Here is a 25,333-nt window from a genome sequence, read left to right as displayed (position 1 = left end):
AGCTGGGATACTACAATCCATGATCATTTTCTTTCAACATCAAAAACTATCCATTTTATTTTCAATATATAAGCTTTAATAAGCATGTTTTTTTTTTACTTATTCATAATAATTCTCGAACATAATTATTAATCACTTACAACACATTTCATAACAAGAGTACAAACTTAAATTAGTTAAGTAAAACACACTTGAAATGCACTTAAATTCTGAAATGCATTATTATCACGATTACAAAGTTAAATCCTACGTTCAATTTCGTTATAAAGTTGTAGCTCCTCTGGATAAAGCTCTCTAGTTTCCATTTCACAGGCTTCATAGTTACTTTTTAATTTTACACACACAAGTAAAGGGTTAATTCGAAACATCGTTTACGCGCTTTGCAGATGACCAGAAATGGGAATGAGAGTCTTGCTAGATGCAGGCGATGAAATCACGTGGTATTTTCCATTTCTTGGCAAGTCTTTAAATTTGGCGAATTTTTGTAAGATTTCGACAGACTTTGACCCCCCATATCTCAAAAACAAAAGGACGAGGGCACACAATATTTGGAACAAATTTTTTTCTAAAGATACTCTTTCGAATGCGATCATTTTTAACTTTTTTCATGATTACCAGGATGTTTCCTGGTAAGCTATATAAGTACATATAATGAAATAGATAGTACATAAGTAGTATGCAAAGCATAGCAACTTTAAGAAAAGACAAAAAAGTTTAGAAATAGCCATTTCAAAAAGATGGATCCACTGAATCAAAAATTGCAATTTATTGGGAAACTTGGGCCCTCTTTTTCAGATTTGGCATAGTTTCTACAAGTCTTTGCAAGAGTTTTGTTTTGTTTTTTGCAGTTAGTAGAAAATAGTCTTTCTCTGATCTGCAATATGATTGTATTGTCTTACACCTGCATGCACTGCAGTTTCGAGTATGTCGCACATAGTTCCTACTGTATTTTAGTTGAGGGCTGAAAGGGGGCATATCTACACTCCTCAAAAGTGAAATTGCCACACCAAGAAAAAATGCACGTAGTGTCATGAACATTGTAGGAGCAATAGTGATGAGATCAATATACAAACTATTAAAGAACAGACCAAAATAAATAAAAATTAGCCATTTTAATCAGTATCATATCTGCCCACTTCTGGCAGCTATACAGGCCTCTATCCGGCAAGACATGCTACCAATGAGTTTATTGATGGTTTTTTGAGGTCACCTTAGCCAACCCACGTTCAGCTGCTGTGAACAAATCCTTAATGATTTGTGCCTGTGGTCCTTGGCTCATGTCGTATCCAATGAGATCCCACTTGTGCTCGATGGGATTCAAATTTGGAGAAGCTACTGGCCAGAGAGAGATCTAAAATCCAATCAGGCTGTTAAGAGTTTGCCGTACGACATGTCACCTGACATTGTCTTGCTGTAACATTGTGTTGGGTGTTGCCTGAAACAAGGATGGAAATAATAAGCTCCACAACTTGTGTGACATAGTGGTCAATGTATACCATAGACCTCTTGTGATTCAAACATTATGCCGCCCTAAACTATGATTCCATGGTGCAGTTATGTGCAGAAGCACCAGCTCTAGAGGTACCATTGGTTGCTAAACATAAGGACAGATGCCTACTGTGGCATCAGTGTCATAGGAAATTGTTTACAGATAAATCTTGATTCAGTCTGTAGGGGAAATAATGGCCATTGATGGATATGGGGACGACCTAGAGAACAGTACAAACCAGCCCATTATGCAGAGTCACACTGGTCCTGCCTCGAGCATCATGGTTTGGAGTGGCATAATGTTTAATTCTAGAACACCCCTGGTACACAGTGATGGCAATTTGACAGTGAACTGCTATATCACAAGTTATGGAGCCTGTTGTTCCAACCTTGTTTCAGTCCACACCGTACATGGTGTTTTCCCAAAACAGTGTCAGGTTGCATGTCACACAGCAAATTCGTAACAGCTTTTCCAAATTTAACATCTCTCCCTGGCCGTCAGCCTCTTCAGATCCGAATCTCATTGAGCACCTGTGGGATCTCATTAGATGTGACATGAACAGAGGACCACTGGCACAAACTATTTATACACAGCAGTTGATGGTTCTTGGCAAAAATTTTCCCTAGGAAACCATTAATACATAAACCTGCATAGCTGCCCCAAGTGGGCACACTTGATAACGAAAAAATAGCTTAAAATTTAATCATTTCTGTCTGTTTTGTAATCATTTCATATCCATCTGGCCGCTATCGTCCCATTAGTTTTCATGAGGCTACGCACTCTTTCTTGGTGCTGCAATTTCAATTTTGAGGAGAGTATAATTTGCGCAATTACCCAGCATCCATTTAAATGAGAAATTTTCAGTGTGAAAGGAACATTTTTCTGTTGCTGCATGAAGTGTTCTCGTATTTTAGAAGAAAAACTGCTGTTGGTAGCCTTAAGCATTCAAATAATTGTCTATAATTCCAATATCAGTTTTTGTTCCCATCCCAAACCCAGCCCATCCATCAGCTTGCCTTTTTGAGAACATCTATGTACGGTCAATTTGCAATAACTCAAAGTCCGATAACTTTGATATTCCTATAACTCGAAGTTTTTATCAAGTCCCGACCCCTTTGTCTTTAATTCCATTCTAATTATTCTCAATATCTCAAAGTTAATTATCTTTAACTCCAAAAAATTTTTTTTTTCTTAATCAATTAAAACTCATTTACACCTTTTTTTGATATGCTTGCTTTGAATTTAAATAAAAGGTGTTCAACCTTTCCCATCCATCTGATTTTTTTTTCACATAAAGTCCTTAAGAATATTGAAAAAAATATTTTAGAAAATAATGAAGAACATCAAAACCCCAAACTGTTCAAATCTGAAATTAAAAAAAAAGGGGGGTGGGGTACCACACACCCCAACGAACTCTTGACACTAATTTTAATGAATTATATATTTTGCCACTAAAACACCTGATTCAGGAAATTGGTGTGTTATTTTAATAAAATATAAAAGCAAAGGAAACTTACTAGTTTTATATATTACTAGAAGCCCCTCCCTACCTAGCTCGGGTTTAAAAATCTATCTATCTTAAATAAATATTGTAAAGGTACTTTTTAATTTGAAAATTTATAGTAAGCATTTTTTTTTTTTTTCGCTTTTATGAGGTTTGTAACAAATTAATTTACCTCATTTCCAGATAAAGAGAGACCAACATATAATTCCCACTGAACAATACAATCTTTCCATATGTAATGTTACACTAGGTATCGTATAGTTGTACATTTGATGACAGTGATGGCATAAGAAATTTTCATCGGATATTGTAATCACTTAAGTTTACAGGACCATATGGGGACATAAATATTATGAGACAACTGATATGCTGCTGGTGCTGTAAGAACAATACTCTAAATCATATTATTCCATAGCGAATTTCATTGGGGTTGAATTCCATTGAATAGATTAGACAAATTAAAGTTGGGCAGTAAAATTAGTGAGATATTGCCTTTAATTTTTTAATTTTAGAAGCATGAAGTCCAGAGGAGTACCCTATTGAAGAAATTCTTCTAATTGCCTGTTTTTCTTTTTAAACAGTCTTTCTGGAGAAGATATTCAAAGTAAAATGTAAAATGGTCAGTTTTTATACCTCTAAATAAAGTCCCTGCAGTCCCAAAAAAAAAAAAAAACATTGCGAAAACCTGTTGATTGAGTTTTGATAGTGCTGAATTTATAATTTTTTCCGGTGCCAACGGGTATGTCTATCAACACTAATTTACGTTCCTAGTTTTCATGCACCAATCATTTTTCGCTGTTGTTTCTCTGAGGTGATGGCAAACAAAAGTTCCCTGTTGAGTGTCCACTTCAGTCCCAAATATTGCCTTTAATTTTTATATCGCTTTACACTGAACGACAATCATAGTATTTCTGCTGACTCTCTCCTTGCAATATGTTGTCAAAGACATTTTTTTTTAATGTTTGCCATAAAGCAATAAGGTTTAAAAGTTGAAATATAAGTTAAAATAATTTTAAACAATTATCTGAGTTTAGGACCAGAGCCAGAAAGTTACATGTATAAAATAAGGTTTAGGTTCACAGGTATATCGCCGTCTATAAGTCCAAGCATGTATGAAAACTCGTATATGCTGCTTGATAGGTTAGCAGGATCTTTAACTCGTAATCAACTTTGTAAATGTGTGGGACCACGAAAAGGATACAAATTCGGTCTTATCTGACCAAATTCAGATTAGCTATTAGAATGAATATTGTATTTTCTACTAAGAGGTGAGTATTTTTCAATCCCAGGATGCCTTTTAACATGTTGTATTTGTTTTCTTTAAGAAACTTTCTCTTTTCATATGCCTCTTTTTTTTTCAATTTTCTTCTGATAGGATATTTGTGAGCTATATTAGTTAACTAAATTAGTTTTTAAATGCTTAAATACGGTCATCATGAAGAACAGTTCTGCAAATAATTTTTATTTATTTTTTCCTCTTTGTCAAATTCTTTCCTATCCACTGTTTTTGTTTGTTGTAGTTTTAATTCATAATTTTGAAAGTATGTTAATTGTGTGCAATTACTCTTTCAATTAAGAATTTTCTAAACTAAATGTACTTCATTGAATACATGCAAAATAACTTTCAGAAACACGGATTACTATCATCTATCTACACTACTTGAATTCAAAAACTAGATTTCCCGAAGCGAATCGCAGTTATATTTCATTTAATTAAATTTTAAAACATGCAAATTATGTGACACTAAATGGTTTTTAATGTCCTAAGCTAATAGAATGCTATGTACCCTATCTTCTGCAGCCTTAAAAAGAGGAAAAAAATTTAATGGTTTTCCTGCTGGCATCGTGATATTTTTATCTTTCACATGTGCCCATCTCTCAGCATTCAATTTGAAGGAGATACTTCAACCATTCTGTCATTGCAGATGTGGAGCACTCAGGGTTCGTTTTTACGTATGTAAGAACAAAACAGTAAGAAATATAAACTGGTATCAAAGAGAACTTATTAGTTTTAAAAAATGGTATAAAGACATATATGCATAATTTGTAGCCTATGTCATTCAGTAAGAATGCACCTTTCATGTAATGAGGTTATTTTTACAATAGGTGCAGTGATTCCCGTGATTACCTCGAACATATAAACATACAAAAATCCGCTCTCTCTCTCTTCATAATATTAGTATTGCTATAACATATTCTTTTCAACTTTGCAAAGTTATTAACTTTACTTGTCAATTTAGTTAAAGTTTTTGTATTAGTTATATATATATATATATATGTATTTATATATTTTTTAATTATGGAAAAATGTTTTTTATTTAGGCACTAATGGATGTAGGGGTTGTACCAGGTTCTGATATGACTCCTGAAGCAGCATTAACCAAGCTCAGTTATGTCCTCAGCAAAAAGGAATGGTCACTTCAAACAAAAAGAACTGTAAGTTCAATATTCTTCTGAATCCAGCAGCTCAAGTTTTACAACTTCTAAATAGGGTTTCTCTAAAACTCAATAAACTGTTGCCAGAAATTTATTATGTTTATTAATAAATGAAGAAATTGAAATAATGAAAACGTTTGCAGTGTAGCAGTTGGTGTGTTTTGCCCGTTGCTGTTGAGTTTAATAGATTTTTGGTGCTTATACAATTCTGTTAGTCTGTACTTATAATTTTTTGGTTTTTCAATCATAAGCTGAAGTTTCTGCTGCTGACAAGTACTGATTTGATCACTTTAGTTTGCTATTTTTCTTTATATTGATGATACTTTAATTCTGTTCTACTTGCATTTCATAATTTTCTAGCACACTATATACAGTATTTTCCTGCATATAATCCATGGATTATCTGGTAAAAAAGTGTAAAGTTAAAGAGGTGCAGATTATACGTTGCCACGAATTATCTGTGATAATTTTTCTCAACAACAAGACATTGAACTTCAATATTTCTACTAGGATTCATAAAGAGAGACCGTTTCCGCTGCCTGTATGTTGTTTATTTTACGTAGCTTGAATGTTCTTCCATATGATACAGAGAGGACAATTCAAGTCTGACAGGATCAAGGTTAACCGCTGGAGTAGAGCCAAGAGCATTCTGAACAATCTCAAACATCCTGAGGAACCAATGCTGCTCAGGTTTTTCTTGGATGAGAAGAACTTTGTTCAGGGCCAAAGGTGAACCGCAAAAAATGATCGTTGACTGTAAAAGCCCTGATGAGCTACCAATGGTTATGCATACCAAATTTTCTGCTTTAGGGATGGTTTTTGGTGTGGTGAAGGACATGTGATGCCTCCTCTTTTTTTTTTTTTTTTTTTTGTCAAGGTACCAGAGTTAATGCCACTGCTTACACAGAGATATTAGACAGAGTTGTCAAGCCTTGATTACTAGTGTAGCACGTGGCAGACCGAAGGTTTTCAACAAGATTCAGCACCATTCCATACTGCCAGAACAACTCAAAATGGATTATGCGAAAAATTTCACAATTTTGTCACGCCTATCATGTGACCCAGCTCCCCATATCTCAGTCCAATCAACTACAATGTGTGGGGCGTAGTTGAGAGGGACTCCAATAGTCGTTCCCACAACAATGTTGCAACTCTCAGAGCTGTTATTGTGAAAACAGTGACCAGTTTCCAAAGACTCATCTCATTATTGCCTGCAGTCAGTTTTGACAGCATATAGAAGCTGTCCATGAAAACTCTAATTTGTAATAAATGCTTTTTTTCCCTCAGTTTGTTCCCTTTTTTCTATGGACATCAATTTGTACTTCATATGTGACACATGTGTATATACAAGGGCTATTCAGAAAGTAAAGGATGTTTTGAACTAAAAAGAAAATAAGCACAAGAAAAAAAAACTTATACAGATAAAAAATATCGACTAAAATTCTACTTTACACATAGTCACTGTACAAATTGAGGAACTTATCATAGTAGTGGACAAGTTTTGAAGCTCTTTCATCTTAGAATTTTGCTCCTGCGATATCAGTCACTCAGTAACACACACTCAAAGCTCCTTGTTGTCATCCTCAAAGCACTGTGTTGCAAGCCAGTTCTTCATTCTTGGAAACAAGTGAAAGTCACTAGGTGCAAGATTGGGTTTATAGGAGGATGATTGAAAATCTCCCCTTATCAAGTTCCTTCATTGTGAACATCAATTTGACCTTTTAACTGATTTTCAAATTGAATGCACCATTTTTGGAAGAAACTTTTATTCATTACGTTCTTTCCCTACATTCCACACACTTGCTGATAAATCTTTATAGGTTTCAAGTTTTTTGCCAACAAAAACTCACTTCTCAACGCGCAGGTGTTTCAATTGCAGCACACATTTTAAATTTACAAATTGAAAAAATGGGCAGCATGGAGATGTTCTCATTGTAATGTCTATATGCTGGCTAAGATGCAAAACACACAGACACCAAAATAAACGTGATCAGCTTACCCCTAGCCGTGTCAGATAAAAATGTTCCTTATTTTCAGAACTGCACACACACACACATATATATACATATATATACAGGGTGTTTCAGTTAACTGTTTCATAACTTCTAAGAGGGGTAAGGAGCATCGTGACGACTAAGAAATCATATACCAATGCAGGCTTGAAAATGCTTTCCTGAAGTGGGGATGTACACAGAAGCACCATAAAGTAAGAGACCGTAAGTGAAAAATATTTTTTATTTTACATGTAAAAAAGCAAGAGGTACATGGGTCAGAGTAAGTGTTCAAAGTTTTTTCCACTGGCTACAATGCACACTTCACATTGTCAGCGCATGGAACTCTAAACAGTTTGGAGTACTTCCTGCATATCTAAAATTTCTCAGGTCAAGAAATCATTTCCGACCACCCATCACTATGTGATTTCAACTCGTCACAATGCACACTACAGCTCTTAGGAGTTCTGAAACAGTTAACTGAAACATCCTATATATATTACTTTCAGAATCGCCCTCATGCATACACACATATATATATATACAGGGTGCTCCGTTTTAAACTGCAAGACCTTTATTTTCGCAACTGTTAGTCCTAGATGTATACTTCCAATTCCAAAATTGTTGAAAATCAGATGCAGAGTTGAGATATTGAAAGTTTGAAGTAAAAATAAAAATAAGTCAAAAAATACAAAATTTAAATTTTTATATGAACCCCAGGTACCCTAACTTAAATTTAGGGAAATAATCTCCATAAAAGAAAATTCCAACACAAAAAGTTTGAAATCTGTACAACCATTATTCACTGAGATATGAAATGCAGCGTTTTGTGACTTACACCACTTTTAACTCGCTGTCAGTAATACCTTTTGGTAGGAAATATAGCAGGTAACAAGTGTTTGAAATTATATGTATACTCATAGTGTGTGGTTTTTCAAATTGTTTGAGGTTTTGTAGTGTGTTTTTGCATATCACAGCATAACATTTGCATTTATTTTTGAATAGCAATGAAAAATATAAACACCTTGTTTCTCTTACTTTAACGACCTGTCATTTTTCTGGGAGGGCGATAAGTTCCAATATCATCTTCTGTATGGTCCTTTAAAACTTTGAACTTGAATATCTCCTTACGTTTTGGTCGCACAAATGTCAAGTTTTTTGTGTCGGTAATAGCTTTCAAAGGAGATTATTTCTCTAAACATTAGTTCAGGGACCTAGGGCTCATATAAAAAGTTAAATTTTGTATTTTTTGTTATTTTTGCTTCAGACGTTCAATATCTTAACCCTGCGTCTGATTGTGAACAATTTTGCAATTGAAAATATACATCATGGACTAATGGTTGCGAAAATAAAGGTCTTGCTGGTTAAAACGGGACACCTTGTATATGTATATAAGGAGAAGTCTCAACTTATAAAATTAAAATGTAAATTATTTTGAGCATTTAAAAACTTTTTAAAATGCCTTTTGTGCCAAAAATTTAAAAATATGTTTATTTTTGTTCTTTTCTCATGCTAGTGGTTGCTTCTAAAACAACCATTACATTTAGATTACAAGTATTTAAAAAACAACTTTTCAGTGAGATTCATTAGAATACTTACTTGTAGAAAGACAACTCTAAGTTTCCATGGCATTTTAAAGAAAATGATGCTCCACTATTTAGTTTTTTGGGCAATTCTAGTTAGTGCAAATTACGCACCTTAAAAAGTATAAGTTTTCAACAGTCTATACAATAATAATGCAGAAAATACAGTATATTTATTTCTTCAGTAATTATCTTATTTCATGTAGAGAATATTTGTTTCCAATTTTTTTACCCTAGTTTCTCATGTTCGTTCCTAATATAAAATATATTTTTATTACTAATACTATTCATGTTTTTTATTGCTTTATTTTGGTAGATGATGGAAGCAAATTTACGTGGTGAGTTAACTGTTCATAAAGATGCCAAGTTTGAAGATTTGGATGTTATTACTGCTGTTGTCAAAACACTTAATCTTTCGTCTGCCGAGGTACTCACTTTAATTATTACATTTTTTTTAATGAAAGCTGATTTGTAATCTTTCATCTTGTTTAAAGCACATTAAATACTCATTTTCAGATCAATTTTGTTGAATATTAGAGTAAATGTTGTATTTTATTTTTTGATTTAAGAGCAGGGTGCTACGCTATGTCTTGCAACAGTCATTTAAGTTTTGAACTTGTCTTTCATCCCTACACAAAAAAATCCTCATACATAAAATAGCCTAAATCACTGATCGAGTAACTTTCTGACGTCACCAACAATGAAACTCACGATTAAATGAAGTACTTATGTTTGTCAGTCCTTATCTTAGTACAAAACCATAGGTTATAATTGATTAGCTTGAGGGTATTTCATTGTTGGAGCACCTAAACTTGGGTACTTTCATTTTTAAAAGGCAGTATATCTGAAAACTAATAGCTGCGTCCATTTCTACCTGTACACCGGATGTTAACCTTTCCATCTCATCGGTGGTGTCAGATTGTATGAATAGAATGTTCTACTCAGCATTAAGCTATAACAACGTAATTTTGTTTTTAAAAAAAATTTAAAACTTCATATTTATGAACCAGTTTCATAAGAGCCCATGTCTCAACTTTTGTATGCAGTAAACAAATGTGTTTACACTCTAATGAAAAGTAGGGAAGAAGTGACTTACATTTGTCTGGCTTTGAGGTGCTGATATTTATTAGGACACGCCCAATTTAAGGGCCAATCTCTCTGATCAAAAGGCAATTTCTCCCATCATACCTTGATGGGTTATTTTCTAATTATAATAATAAAGTAAAATAAACTAGCACTTGTAAACATTGAAAATACATTTTAAAAGATATAAAAAAGAATCCAAAATTTAAAATATTTTTAAAAATGATGAATTTTCTCAAACTATGGATTGAATAACAATTAAGGAATGAATATTAAGAGCAGGATTCTCCCAACTCCAGAAGCAAACTTAGACAATAGTTCAGCACCAAGGAACTCACAAGAAAGCTCCTGTAACCCATTTTAAACATCTCAAAAAGGTTCTAGAAGCAATTGCATATTTCCAGTTGAAGATTGTACTAGAAATAGTTACGTACATCCAATCTGAAGATCTTCAGAAAAAAAATAAACAATCAAACTAAATATTTCTACTACTGAAAAGAGCAGTCAAAAGGCTTACTGCTGGAATTTGTACTAGACTTGTACCCATGGCATACAAGCACCATAGCCACTATGCTACAGGTTCATACAAGTGATAGATAAACATTAATTTCTTCATTGAATTTCTCTCTTCCCCAAAAAGTTGTCTTAACCTGCTACAGATGGCACAGCTCGAAGTGATTGGATCCTTTAAGTTATAAAAGTTCTCATGAGCAAATGACTTTTAGAAAGAGTGTTAGATTCATTTTAACTTGATTTCTGTAAACTTGGTGATCCACAACTTTTCTGTTATTTGTTAATGACCTCCTTACAGAATTCCTAGGCTTGAAACAGTTACCCAAAGTGTAAAAATACATAAAATCTGTTATACGTTCCGAAGTATCACTCAGTGGTCTACCAATGTAATTGGCAGACCACTGAGTGGTGTAATTGGTTTGTATTTCACCAATGCAATTCATTTACTATATCATTAGCTTTGAAGATATCCCATCCGAGAACAAGACTGTGGCTACATTATGAAAAACTAAGAATTTAAAGGGTTGTATATTTATATTGAAGTGCACTCATAATACACAGTGTCTGATATTTTCTATCTTTCTGTAAGCAGTATGTTTCAGTGAGCAGTGTTGGCTAAACTTCTAACATAATCATGCTTTTGCGACAGAATAATTAGCTCTGGAGTTGACTTAGGCTTTCATTCCAAGTCCATTTAGAGATATATAAACAATACTCTTGAATAGTTTCTTCTGTCTTGTGGCAGAAGGGTTTTCTTCAATAATGACTTTACCTTCATTACAGTTTGAAAAGTTCAGTATCCTTCAGCAGAACGATGAGGCAAACAACTAACCTGCCAAAGTTGAGATCTTTAACAGGTGACAACTTCTGTTACTTGCAGGATATGGCAAGTTTTTTCTTTAATGTCAGTTCCTACTGTCTGTCTAACATAATCTTCCATGTTAAAATCAGAATTTGAGGGTTGAAACTGATTCTAGTTCCATTCTTAATCTTCCTTCTACTTAGACATGTCTTCAGTTGTAAGTGTTCCTAATGACTTGGCCAGCCCATCCATAATACAGCAAACTGGTACGTTTTCTGGAGCAATAATTCCTTGTTTCTCCAGTGTTGTAATCAATGATTGTTGGAAGTATCTAGACTTGGATCTCCAAGAATTTTGTTTTCCTCTAACTGGAGATATTGAAACTCCCAAACCCTCTTAAGCAAGAAGAGCTAATGCCCTATAAAGGGTGTCCTGGATTTCTTCTTGTATTGTATCTTCTAGGCTTTTTTTTCCCTTTGTGTTAGTGCAACAGTTTAAGACATTATTCATTGCATAATGTGTGTAAATGCAACATAAGATGGACTGTCTTTCAATGTAGGTTTTCGTGTTCAGAACTGATCTTGGGAAGCAGAAATGATCTTTGGAAGGAATAATGTGTTTTCTAGAATTGTACTTTCGAGATATGAGTCATAAATAATTTTTTTTCCACATTTGTGTAACTCTTTTATGATTTAAAGTTATCGGGTGAAGATAGCAAAAACACAAGGTGGCAGTGGTAGTATCTAGGTTGAGACTGAATCTCAAACACACTATGAATGAGACTTAAACTTTTGCAAACTGTGGAGCTAAATAATGAATGTCTTAAATTAGGTCCTACTTATATGCCTTCTGTAACTGAATTCTTTGTTCTTTAGCTTAAAATAAAGCATTTTCAATACTTTTTTATATTTGATCCATGAATTGCTTTGATTAACGTAACTTTAGATGTGCTAGCTTTGAGTCATTAAGTGCCTTAGTTATGGCCATTATATCAGCATTTTTCTTTCTTTTTTAAAATCTAAATTAGTATCTTCCACCAGTATTTTAGCATTCCAAATGTTTTTATTTCTTCTTTTTATTTCATAGCATTGGTTAGTGAGGCAAAGCATTTTGCAGATCTTGGTTTGTTTGACTCGGAAATTCTGAAAGTGTTCCATAGAGACCCAAGACTTCCTTGCTAACAAAAAGAAAAAAAATGGGAGTGCGTGAGGTGCAAATAGGGGCACATGAGCCTGCATCCTCATATAAGAAAGTTATCACTAGAGTTTTGGCATTCCATAAGTGCTGTAGAACACAAAAAGCAAGTTTTACTTCTTCACTTACATACTACTTTTTCATATAATAAGAATACATTATTTTACGTAACAGGAAAAGTACTCCTCCAAAATCAGTCTTAAAATTCTGCTTTAAACATGGGGAAAATAAAGCATCCCCTATCTCTTTTTATTCAAAAAACAAAACCTGTTTTCTTCATTAAATATCCATTAGTACTATCATATGCGATTTTATTCGTGGCAGAATACCTGCAATAAGGACAGAAAAGACTTAAGGTAAGTTTCCTACAAATGATTAAACTGTAGAATTTATTTTATTGCTTACTTTGAAAATTCAAACTACTTAGAGGTAACCGCTTCCTGCTCACTTATGCTCACCAACCCCCAGAGCTGTGTATGCGCTTCCTTCAAATCATTTTGCAATCGCAGCTAGCAACACTCGCTGACCATTCACTAGCAGATTAGTCTAACTTTGTTTGTATTAAGAAACGTGTAGTATATTTTTTTGTATATGAATCTTATCAGAAACACTTTTGATTTTCAAACATTTAATGGGGACAATTACTTTTACATGCAACTCATGCATTACAGATTATTATGAATATTAAGTGTGCAACTCATCAGCTATTTGTGTATTTATTACTGGAGTTAAGGGCAAATTCAAGGAAGGGTCAAAGGGCCAGATGCCCCCCCCCCCCCCGCCCCATAGCATGAAATTATGATATTATTAAACTTATTTTTTTTTAGAGTCCAAAAAAAATGTATTTGGAGTCAATGTTAACCTTTTTTTTTTTAGTTTGGTTTCGTAAGGTACTTCTTTTCAGCCCGTCATAACTCGAAAGACTGACTGCGTTTGTTTACTGGACTTTTGCTATTTTAAGTTTTTTATTCATTTTCAAAAGAACAATATATTCAAAGCTTGCGGTAACATGTCGAGCTTGCTTGTCTAAAGAAATATGACTTTGGATGAAAATTTGAAGGAGTATGATCCATGGTGCAGAGAGCGGCATTGAAAAAATTAGGGAAGGGGGGGAGGAATATGAAAGGGTCTTGATCTCATTTATTGGAGGGGGAGTGTTCCATAGCATATCAGGTAGTGTGCCATTCCCCTTGAGAAAATACGTTGCTTAACTGATATTTTTTTATGTGGAGGTATAATGCTGACCATTGAAACTTGACCCTCCCCCCTTCCCCTACAAAAATTTCTGGGTCTGCCTCTGACTGGAGTGCAACTCTTTTCTCCAGTAAAGTAGATGATAAAAATCACGAATTTCAGTCCTCATTCCACAATTGTGTTTAGGAAACTTGTTTCTATTTGGCAATGCACTGTATTTGCAATTTGGTTTACGCGTGCATTAGCGTGCCTAAGCCTATCAGCAGCATTTCTGACTGATCCGTGTTCAGATGTTTCATCTAAAGACTTCCTAGCCCGCTGGTCTCTTCTTCGTAAATTATATTCATGTGCTCCTAAAACGTGATTCTAAAATCAAAATCCTAATAAATATGCAAAAATCAAGCTCTAGATGCGAGTGAGCAAAGAACATAGACAATAAAATTGCCAAATGATGATGGGCACCTGGATGCTTGATCAAGATTCGTAAATAAGCTGATCATTGACAATGGAAAGAAACAAATAAAGGCTCATCAAAGTAGTCGAATTGAGGACAGACGCCTAGACGCTTGTTTGAGATTCGGAAGCCGAATTAAAACAAACATCTAGATGCTTGATTGAGATTTGTGAACAAGCCGATCATTGCCAATGGAAAGAAGTAAAGGTTTATTTTGTGCCATGCATAAGCATTTTATGTGTATATATTTCAAACGAATTGAAAATTCTATTATTTAAAAAGTTATAAGTATGTTTTAGGTCACACATACCGAGTGAGCAAAAGAAAAAATTTCAAATGCTTTTTCTCAACAATTGTTTCTATTTTTTTAGTGCATTTCTATTTTTTGTGTGTGTGTTTATATGGTTTTTAAACTCCTTAGGTTCGTTGTAAAGGCTATTCCGTTGTATTGGTATTCATTGTAATGGAATTTTACTGTATTTGTTTCTTTTGCACTAATTAAGAGTAGCACAATGTAAATAAGGGAAAATGAAAAATGTATTGTACCCTAAAAAATGCCTTTTTTTTATGTGTATAAAGTTGTCAGCAGTGGAAGTTATTTTAACTTTCTAGGAAGTTGATGCCTTACGTGACGCAATATCACCTGCTATTTTATGCAGCATTGTATCAGAAGGAAATTTGGAAAAGCTTGAAATTATGAGACAATTCGTAAGTTTAATTTGAAAACTATATTCCTAAGTAGTTTAGAGATTTGATTTATGTTCAGCTTAGTTAAGCTGTAGTATTTGTTTCTGTATTTGAAAATTATATTGTTTCATTAGTTTAAAGATATTATTAATAAATTAGCCATTGGGGTATACTCAGCTATTCCCAACGAGGGTAGCAATTCTGATAATTAATAGGTCAGTCGCTTATCAAGGATCTGACATAGTAAATTATTTACTGCTATCCTCATAGGACTTCCTATAAATAAAGCTACAGTACTTATTTCTTATAAAATATATAATGCTAGCAGTACCCACACAGGCTCACTCATGCTTAGCATTTAAAGAAAGTCCCTTAAATAAATAACAATTCACACACAACCCCCAATGTAAAATAATCATTTTTCTTTTACTAAAATGCATACACACCTTTTAAAAATATGTATAAAAGTTTCTTTACAATTTTAAATAATTCTCTAAAGCATAAAATTATATTAACAGTTGCTTTGAAACCTAACTTAATTCACCAACTCTATTATTTATCCCCTCGCTCCTCGCTCGCAAAGCGACATCACTTCCGTTACCCAACCATTAAGCAATCCGATCTTTTTAAGGAAAATGTTCAAATAAAAATTCCTGCTCTCTCCCCTCCCTCAGTAGAAAAACAACTTAATTAAGAAACACAGCACAACTAGAACATAATGGAAATCCCACTCCTCAGTCCATGTATGAAAAATAATTTAAATATTGAAAAGCTATCGTTTGAGAAAAGGAAAAAAAGTCTCTTGAATAAAGGAAATCAGTCCCTTCCTCTGTTGTAAAATATTCATTTTCTTTAACTAAAATGCATAAACACCCTTTAAAATACTTTAAAACATTTCTTTTCAATTCAAAATGTTTCTCCAAGTGAACAAAAAATACATTAATTTTTATTTACAATAAAGTTTAGTCACAATACACATTTTAAAAAAAAGGGCTGAAATTGCAACGCGTGATGTAGTTCTGATTTTCAATATGTTGTTAAGATCAGTTAGGGTAGTTTTAATCTAAGTTTGCAGTTTTCAAAACCTGCATTCACTGCTCCGAACTTTTGGACTTTTTTAACATTTTCCTTTATAACTCCAAAGAATGATATAAAAAGACTTAAATATATGATTATATGATTCGTTAGTATTAGGAAAATAAGCTAGTTATGTAAAAAAATAATATTTTAGGCTGATAGTTTACAGCACTATGTAGGCAACGCAAGCGTTCCTTCTTCTCGTATGTGTACCTTGCAAGCTGATGAATTTTCATTTGTAATTGGTTTTTTGATTTGAATGTTACTTACAGAGTTTTATTTTAAATAGAAAAGTATTTTTGATTGCAGACAAAAAAAAGGGGACTCTTCTTGTACCATTTTTAAGCTAGAATAATAAACTGAGTGCTCACAAGCATACATTCAATATTTAGTAGGAAAAATCCAGAAGGTATACATTTCTGTAGGAATTAAAATGCGACTTTTTGTACTTCTTTGCAAGCTAGTCTTAGTATCAATTATTTTTACGGTTCCTCTGATTCCGTTACATTGTCCATTACCATGTGATATTGCATAGAAATGCCATTTAGCTCTTAAGTTGACATTCGTTTCGTGATTACTTAAACTAACAAAGTTCTTTCTAGCTTAGTAATCTATTTGAGTAAATTATTTTAGTATACCACATACTGTGTCGCCCCCAGAACTATAGTACTACTGTGTGAATTCATGTTCCCAAAACTACACTCAAGCAAGAAATGAAAAAAGACTTTTTTTTTTCTTTCAACTATGTAGATAATGTTTTTGGATGTGTTTAGGCAATTTAGATTAGTTAATGTACAGAGCGTATGTTTGTATGTATTGAAAATTTGTGTGTGTAGATTACCAGTATAGTCTATAAATTAACTACTTGAGCTGTCATTCAATTATAAACTACTCATTCATGTCCAAATATTTCTAAGTTATCAAATTAAAATAATTATTTTTTCTTACAATATGTTTTTTCAGTATAATATATTATTTAGAGCACAGTACACGTAATTTAAGAATGTGCAATGAAGTTTTTCACTCTTCATTTCTGTTTTAGTGTGTGAATTAACTAGCAAAATTACTCAATTTCAAAGACCTGTATCTTTTTCACAAACCAAATACACAAAAAACAAAATGCATAACATGTATAGTACTTGAATGGAATATTCAATTGGTCAAGAAGTTTTTTTTTAAATTCCATCCCCCTTTGATTTACAGGCGTCTAAAAATGTCATTTTTTCATTTTTCTGACTCTTGAGGGGATGTAATCTAAAAAGGGTAAACAAACACTCAGCAACAGTTACATATTCTTATTAGCGTGATTCCAGTGATTAGTTTTTCCCATATTTCATTTTGTGTTTCCGTCGCCTATGCCAGTTATCCTCCTTTGAAATGAGTAAAATTTTTACATTTGATCTTGAACTTTAACCTGTTGCCATTATTTTAATTATTATGTTACAGCCACATAACTCAGCATGTAAGACTATCATCTTATGCACTTTAACGTTAAAGCATAAAATTAACTGCCATAAATGAAATTCAAATAGATTTTGGCCGAAATGCGAAGGTCTAAAAGTCCCATTTTTGACTACGAAAACCACTTTTGATGACCTCTAAAAATTCAAAGATCCAGTTTAGAGAAAAAATAGAAGTGGTTTTAAACATCTTTCATGTGCAGCTTTTAGGGATATGAGTTTCAAAAAAGTTAACAATGGTCGAGCGCACCCATCCGTCGAACGTGTATGGATTGACCCCAACTATCAATTGAGAAACTGAAAAAAAAAAGTCGGACGTTCTAAAAATTTTTCCGAATAAGAAAAAGAAAAAAAATCGAAAGTTCTATTGAATTAAAATGCACAATTAAAACAAAAAGAGATCCTGAGTTCGCATTTCCATATCCGACCTTGTTGAATGCACTTTCTGCACATTTGTCGTGTTATAAAGTAATTTTGAATTGGTTTTGGCACCATTTGAGCAAAAGGACATCAGTTTAAATGTCGGATAAAAAAAATGATTTTCCCGCACTTAAAATGCTTATAACTTTTTTCCTCCTTGATTAATTGGCATGGTACTTTTTTACTGTAGGTAGAAAAAGTTCTAAACAGGTATTTTTCATCAAAAGAGGATTATTCATCGATTTTTAGTTCCTTTTATGAAGTAAAGGAAGTATTGTATTCGCAAAAAAAATTTCACCAAAAAATTGGCCTTAATTTCTATTTTGCTTGCCCCCGAATGAATATTGATTTTTTTTTCAACCCGACCACATGTGTTTTTTTCCCTAAGAAAGTATAAACACCCAAAATATCCATTTTGACGATCCCCGAATTAATCACAATGAGTTTTCTCGTGACGTCTGTATGTGTTTATGTGTGTATGTATCTTGCATAACTCAAAAACGGTATGTCCTGGAAAGTTGAAATTTGATATGTAGATCCCTGGTGGGGTCTAGTTGTGCACCTCCCCTTTTGGGTGCATTTGGATGTTCCAATGAGAATGTCTTTTATGCTTTTTTGGGGTGAAACCATTGTTAATTTGAATGCAAACTCAAGTGGTGTTATAATTTGGCAAACACTTGGCGTCAAATTTGACTTTTTTTTTAAAATCTGATTTCATTTTTGCCACTATTGGCAATATTTAGTTAACCATGGAATTGTATTAAAATGTCCAATATTGGGAAAATTGATCAGTATAAATCGTTTTTTTTTTTTGCTTCAGTTTGCAACAAACTTGGGTGTAAAAATATTAAAACTTCTTTGCTAACTCCAAGGCACTAGTGTCATTAAATTGGCGTAAAAGGAAGTCATGTGATGCACACATCAGCTCGTTCATTTTGAAATTGACCTTCTAAACCTTCTCAGCAGTGTAGTAAATAAACTGAAAACTTCAGCAAAATCAGTTCAGTAGTTTCCAAGTTTATTCAAGACATACAAATTTGGAGTTTGTGTTTTATTTATATAAAGATTGTGAATATTTTTTTGGGCTGCAGCTCTCAGTGTGGTTTTTATGTGTAAATACTTGTTTCAAATTGTGTGTTAAAAAATAATGTTTTTTACCTTGTCTTTTCATTGAAAACAGTACAGAGTAACATGAAAACAATAGTTGGATGTCATACCCAGTTTTGAAAGTAAACAAGTTTTTATGAGTCACATACAATTGATTTAAATTTCTGTTCATATGACTTTTCATATGACTTACTATTTAACTTGTCTCCACCAAAAAAAAAAGATATGAAATAAACTACTTTTTAAACTTAAATTTGGGTGAAGCTTGATAATTAAAAAAAAAAAAAACTCATTAGGTGGAATACTAACTGCTTCAGGCATATCAATTTCTACAACGATATAAAAATTAAAGCCACTGCTACCAGGAATATGTTTTTAATGAAAAACTATTGATGATTATTATTTGTTCTGTTGCATTAAACGTTTTAGAAAATTGGATTTTCAAAACGGCATGTAAAACAGGAGTGCCTACCCAAGAGCAATTGCAATCCCCTCCTTAACATCCATGAATACCCTAAAGAATGAAAGCCCTCCAAAGAAGAGAAAATACTTCTAAAAACCCTTCAAAATAAAAACTTAAATGCCACAGTCTGTGCCCTGACAACTTGTTGTGAACAAGACATGCCAACTGAGGAAGTGCTGCATTACTATCAATACTTTGTTCATTGAATCATGTTTGACAAATTTATTTTAATAAAAATAGCTTTTTTATGAGTATATTATCAAAACATTGCTTTACCTACAAAAATCTTGTTACCCATACACACTTTTTCTAATTTTATTGTTAAATCTTAGATTATGAAGAGTTAATTTCTAATAGCTTTTCTTTAGTTATGGGTCAAGTTATTAGGTAAATAGATTCTACCATGGAAATTCAAATTTATCAAAACTATTACATAATATTTATGTTTTGTGTGTGTGTGTGTGTGTGTGTGTGTGTGTGTGTTTTTTTTTCAGTAAAATTTTTAGTATTTTACTAATCTTGAGTCTCACCTTAACAGGGTGCTTATTTATCAGCTTGTGACTATGATTACAAAACACCTTTACACATAGCATGTTCAGATGGAAATTTGAAAATTGTTGAATATCTATTGAAGCATGGTGCTAGCATTCATATGAGAGATCGTGAGCACCGAACTCCTTTGATGAATGCTGTTGTGAATGATCATCATGAAGTCATAAAACTAATAGTTAAAGCTGGTGGATATTTAAATTTACCATCATTAACAATAGGTGAAATGCTATGCAGGTAAGTGTTGTTTATTTTTTAAAAAATAATTGTTAGCTTTTTTATTTTAATGCTCTTACTTTTGTTTAAAATAAGAGCTTTAAAATAAATGAAGTTAATAATCCTAGTTGCTAAAATAGCGGCTGTGGTAGTTTATTCTTTTTTTGCATAAACTGTCAAAGTTTAGCTCTGTAGAAGTTATCTGCAGTCATATTTCATATTCAGTAATTAATTTGTTTCTGTGTTGGGTTTTTAATGATGCAAGGAGAATTTTTGCTTAAATAAGTAGCTCTGGCTGCTATTAAAATGTTAATGACTGTGCAAAAATTTTTGGTTATTTTGCATTATTCTGTAACCACAAATTTAGGATCTATTGTTTAACCTCAAATCTGTTGACATGTTGATAAGTTTTGCGCATTCCTCCATTAGCAACGATTCCATTTTATTGTAATAATTTAATTTGGATTATTATTTTCTTTTTTTTAATCCAATCATACTTTGTTTCTTCATCTGAAAACTATTCCTCTTCATTTTCCTTCAATTGCAAAAAGTACTCCAAAGTATAATTTTTAACAGTCGTCTAGATTCAGATCATTTTCTACTAGAAACCTCTTAGTTTTGCAAAATATTGGAAGTCATTTTCTTTGACACATGATGACCTTATATCATTAAGTGGTGGAACCAGAAGATGTCAGTATTTTGAGCTAAAAAGTCTAAAAATTTATACGAAACAGTTTAAAAGCAATATATATGCTTAGGAAATATGAATTTAAAAAAATATATATATTTCCCTGTGCTTTAGCTATGTTCATTTCCTATTATTCAGGAAGAAGGTGGGAATAATGTTTAATTAATTTTAAATGTATTGCATTACAGTGAGTTCTTTCAAAAAGTTAGAAGCTTAGTTCTAAAAACCGGTAAAAATTTAACTGTTTCCTTACAGAGGTAAGGATTTAGTTTAACTACCAAAAATAGAGTGTTAGAAAAAGCTGTGAAAGCGTTACATGTTGCACATCCTAAACTAATTTTTGAAATTTCAACTGTGCATACTTTGTAAGGTTATTCTTTTTAAAGACTTTTGAAAAAGTTGATTTATATGAATTTCCTTTCTTTCTTTTTTGTAATAAAGCATTTAAAATTTCATTTCATTATTTTACAGTTATGCAAAACAGGGTGATTTGACGCGTCTTGAATCTCTTCGTCTTGCCGGTGCTGATTTGAATGACCCAGATTGCACAAACAGAACATGCCTACATTATGTAAATATTGAAATCAAATTTATTCTGATTACATGTTCAAAAACTGTTAAAGAGAACTAACTCATAGCTTTTTGTAAATCAATTATTAAAACCCAATCATCCCTGAACTAAAATTTTAAATGATATTATGTGTAGAAATTCAAGAAAGGACATTTGGACTAATTAAAATCGCTTAAAAGTTTTACTTTTACATATGCTCGAAATAAAACCACTTTCTCGTTATAGCATGCTTGAAACTGAATTATTTGCCTGGAAATTTCAGTCACTTAACTATATGTTGCCCAATCTATTTGACATTTTTACATGTAAATTGCACTTTATTCCTTTAATTTTAAACTTTGAATTGTAAATTTTATATAGTATTTGAATATAAGGCAGTTATACCAGGTGCTTCAAAAAAATGTATGCATACTTTGAACTTCCATAGAAATTTTTTTTTTTTACTGTTCTACAAAGTTAAATTTCTGGATTTCCCACTGTACGAGGCTAGGCCCTACTATCACAGGGACATACAAGCTTAACTGGATCAAAACTTGCCGAGCCAGTGGATGGGATGCAAGAGCCAATAGAGTTTCCATCATGCTCTCCAGACCTTACGCCACTGGATTTCTTCTTATGGAGCACAGTAAAAGATGAGGTGTACAAGTGTAAACCACATAATCTAGACATTCTTTGGAAGGAGATTCAAGCCGTGTGTACAGAGATCTCATTGGACGTTTTGATACAATGTACAAAACCAGTGGTGACTCGTATTCGGAATTGTATTGATGCTGCAGGTCACCAATTTGAACAGCATTTGTTGTTTATATTGGACTGTAAATAAATTTGCATGGAAGCTCAAAATATGTATACATTTTTTTTTGAAGCACCTTGTATATTATAATATAAAGTATCCAACTTTTCTCTCTCTCTCTTTGTATGTACAAAATATGATGATTTGTGTGTGTTGCAGCTGTGACTACAGCAACACCCACAACACATACAAATTATTATTTTTTAAATAAAAAACTTCTATCAGAGCAAATGTAAGGCATCAAAACCTTAAAGCAACAGTGAGATATCCTACTGTGGCTCTGATGCAAAGATACAATACATAGTTGTTCCTTATGTTTGAATATATAAATTAAAAGCAAAAGTTCAAAATTCTGAAGAAAAAATGCAAATATATACATAAAAATTCCACACCCGTGTAAGTAAATTAAGTTAACAATAATCTTACTAAGAAAAGAAATAAAAAAGAAGATGCATACAAGTAGTCTGGTTTTTGATGAAACTTTATTTAAATTAAAGAACTGTTAACATTTAAGCAATTATTGTGTTAAATAGTTTTTCTTTGTGCCTTTATTTTTTAACTGACGTGTGCACTTGAAAAAATTTTAAATTACAGCATCTAAACATTTTTGGACTTTTTAAAGAAATTTTTGAATAGTATTGAAATATATTTTACCTAGTTTTGACATTTTACTTTAAAAACTAATATTTCCCTTTAAGCTTTGAAATTGCTTTTCATAACAAATTTTTAGTACTTTTGAGCTAATTCTTTCGAAGTTATCAACTCTTGCAATCAGCCATTTTTCACCTCACATATGTATATACAACAAAAATTCCTTGCACTGCTTGGGGGAGGGGGAGGTGATGGTTGCTTAGAACTATTAGATCACTAAAATATTCCTTGGAAACTCCTTGGAAGTGTAGCAAATGAAGACTGACACAGCTTTAATCACATACAAATTACTTTTGGAAGCACTACATTGTTTTGATAATATATATATATGCAGAGGTGCCAACTTATGAAAATCAAAATTTGTAGCAGTTTTGCCTTTAGGGGGTGACGCGTTTCATAACAAATGTAACATACATAGTGAATAAGTTACGTTAGTAAAATCTAGAAAGTTCCTCCCTCCTCCCTATTTTCAATACCAAACTGATAAATTTAAGGTGGCTGGGGATAATTATTGAGATTTTTTAAAGGTTTTTTTTTTAGTATTAGGTTATTTTTTAAGTTTTGCGACAATTTTTAAACGTGTTTTCTACATGGCATCAATGTTCATTTTTAGTATTCGTTCCGAATTTGTTCGTTCCAACTAAGCTCCTTTTGTAACACATATGAACAAAAAGAAAAGGCACCTTAGCATCAAAATGGGCCAAGACAAAGTGGAAGGAATGAAAACCTGGAACTGGCAAATTGTTCTGTTGCATGGTTTTTAAACTTTTTAAAGTGTGATATTGTTTGCTTTTTTTTTTTTTTTTTTTTTTTTAGAAAAGAAAGCCTGCACATGGAGGGGGGAACTAAAATTCTAAAAACGTTATGACAAGCAGAGCTGAAAATGTTTGGTGTGTGTTTTTAAGGAAGTGGCAAATGAAGAAGATTGCCAAAAACTATGAGGTTATACTGGATTACAGAATGATCTTACTTTCTGTTAAACGGGAGAGGGGTTATAATCAATACAATAGTTACTTTCGGGATTTCACGATAAACTTACATTAGGACAAGTTCCAGTTAATTTTGAAAAAATATTTCATTTTTAATTATTTTATCATTTAGTATAATTATTTCTTTCTGTTTTTTTAAGCAAAAATTTGGAACATTAGTTAGCACAAAAGCATTATTAACTAAATGATTACTAATGTGGACAATATCTGTATTGATGGACAATATCAGTTATGTTTGTGATTTCTGTAAATATTTTTTTCTCCTGTGTGTACCATTAATAAATTGTGTACCATTTTGCATAGTTTTATCCAGTTTTCAAACAAGTTTTAGTAAATCTTTTGAAGAGGACCCATATTTACACCCCATTTTTTCTGAGGCCTTTTTTTTAAAGGTCTTCAGAAATCATTGTTCTTGAAAAGAAATCATTAATAGTAATCATTGTTTTGCCTCCTCATATTTAGGATACTTGTTATAGTTGTAAATGAAAGACAAAAATCTGAATTTCTCGAATGAAAAGTAACTTTAAATCAAAAATAAAAGATGGTGCCCATATTTACACCTTTTCCTTTATATTATATACTTTGCAAAACTATAAGTTAGATTTTTAGAATCATAACATATGTTTATTATTTTTAGGCTGCTGAAATGAATCTTGAAGAAGTTGTCAGCTATTTGTTAAAACATAATGTGTGTAAATCTGCTCAAGACTTGTATGGAAGAACTGCCTGTGATATTGCCAAAGTTTTGGAACATGATAGTTTAGTAAAATTGCTTCAGTTAGAAAATGCTGATTAATTGATGATATTAATTAATTGTCAAAGTTTCATATTTTATTTTGTCTAGTCTAAACAAACTGCTCATTTTAAACAAACCACTCTGAGCACTGTATGCTGTAACTTTTTCTTCCCATTATATGGTTTGTTATTTATTGACCAATATATATATATATTGTTTACTTTCGTTGAATATTCAAAATTTTATTCAATATCTAGAAATTTATAGATTTTAATGATATTTTCTTTCTTTTTTTGAAGGATTATCAACTACCCTGCATGTAGTCACTTAAAATGAAACCTCTCTGAACATCACTTTACAAAATGATTTTTGTAGAATGGGAGAGCATTACGTTCCCCATAAGTGTTCTACATTCTTTCTAAAGTTAAAATTTCAGTTGACAAATGATGCTATATACTTTGCATGGGTGCATGTTAATTAAAATGGAGACAATACTTTATGTTAAATATCCATATATCTTTATTTTAATCTAAGTAGAGCTTTACTTGATGCACAAAAAGCTAATTACAAGTATTTACTGCTCACACATACCCAAAGTAGAGTGGTGGATCGAGAGAAAATTGACTGGGAGTGGGAGAGGGGAAGGAATTTATTTATACTAACTTATTACGAGTAAATATTTT

General features: G+C 32.4%; 1 protein-coding gene across 1 annotated transcript in view; it reads left to right on the top strand.

Annotated features, from left to right (window-relative positions):
- The window catches only part of LOC129231117 (L-asparaginase 1-like), a 67,693-nt gene extending 42,983 nt beyond the window's left edge, over nucleotides 1-24,710 (top strand). Inside the window, exons 9-14 of the mRNA XM_054865363.1 lie at nucleotides 5,316-5,429; nucleotides 9,320-9,430; nucleotides 14,856-14,951; nucleotides 19,996-20,243; nucleotides 21,382-21,481; nucleotides 24,552-24,710. Of these exons, the coding sequence (XP_054721338.1) occupies nucleotides 5,316-5,429; nucleotides 9,320-9,430; nucleotides 14,856-14,951; nucleotides 19,996-20,243; nucleotides 21,382-21,481; nucleotides 24,552-24,710 (828 nt within the window). The remainder of the gene's footprint in view (nucleotides 1-5,315; nucleotides 5,430-9,319; nucleotides 9,431-14,855; nucleotides 14,952-19,995; nucleotides 20,244-21,381; nucleotides 21,482-24,551) is intronic.
- The last annotated feature ends 623 nt before the right edge of the window (nucleotides 24,711-25,333 follow it).

The sequence above is a fragment of the Uloborus diversus genome, chromosome 10, assembly GCF_026930045.1.
Source record: "Uloborus diversus isolate 005 chromosome 10, Udiv.v.3.1, whole genome shotgun sequence".
Taxonomy (NCBI): domain Eukaryota; kingdom Metazoa; phylum Arthropoda; class Arachnida; order Araneae; family Uloboridae; genus Uloborus; species Uloborus diversus.
The sequence above is the reverse complement of the archived record's forward strand: the minus strand, read 5'-3'. Positions and strand labels throughout refer to the sequence as shown.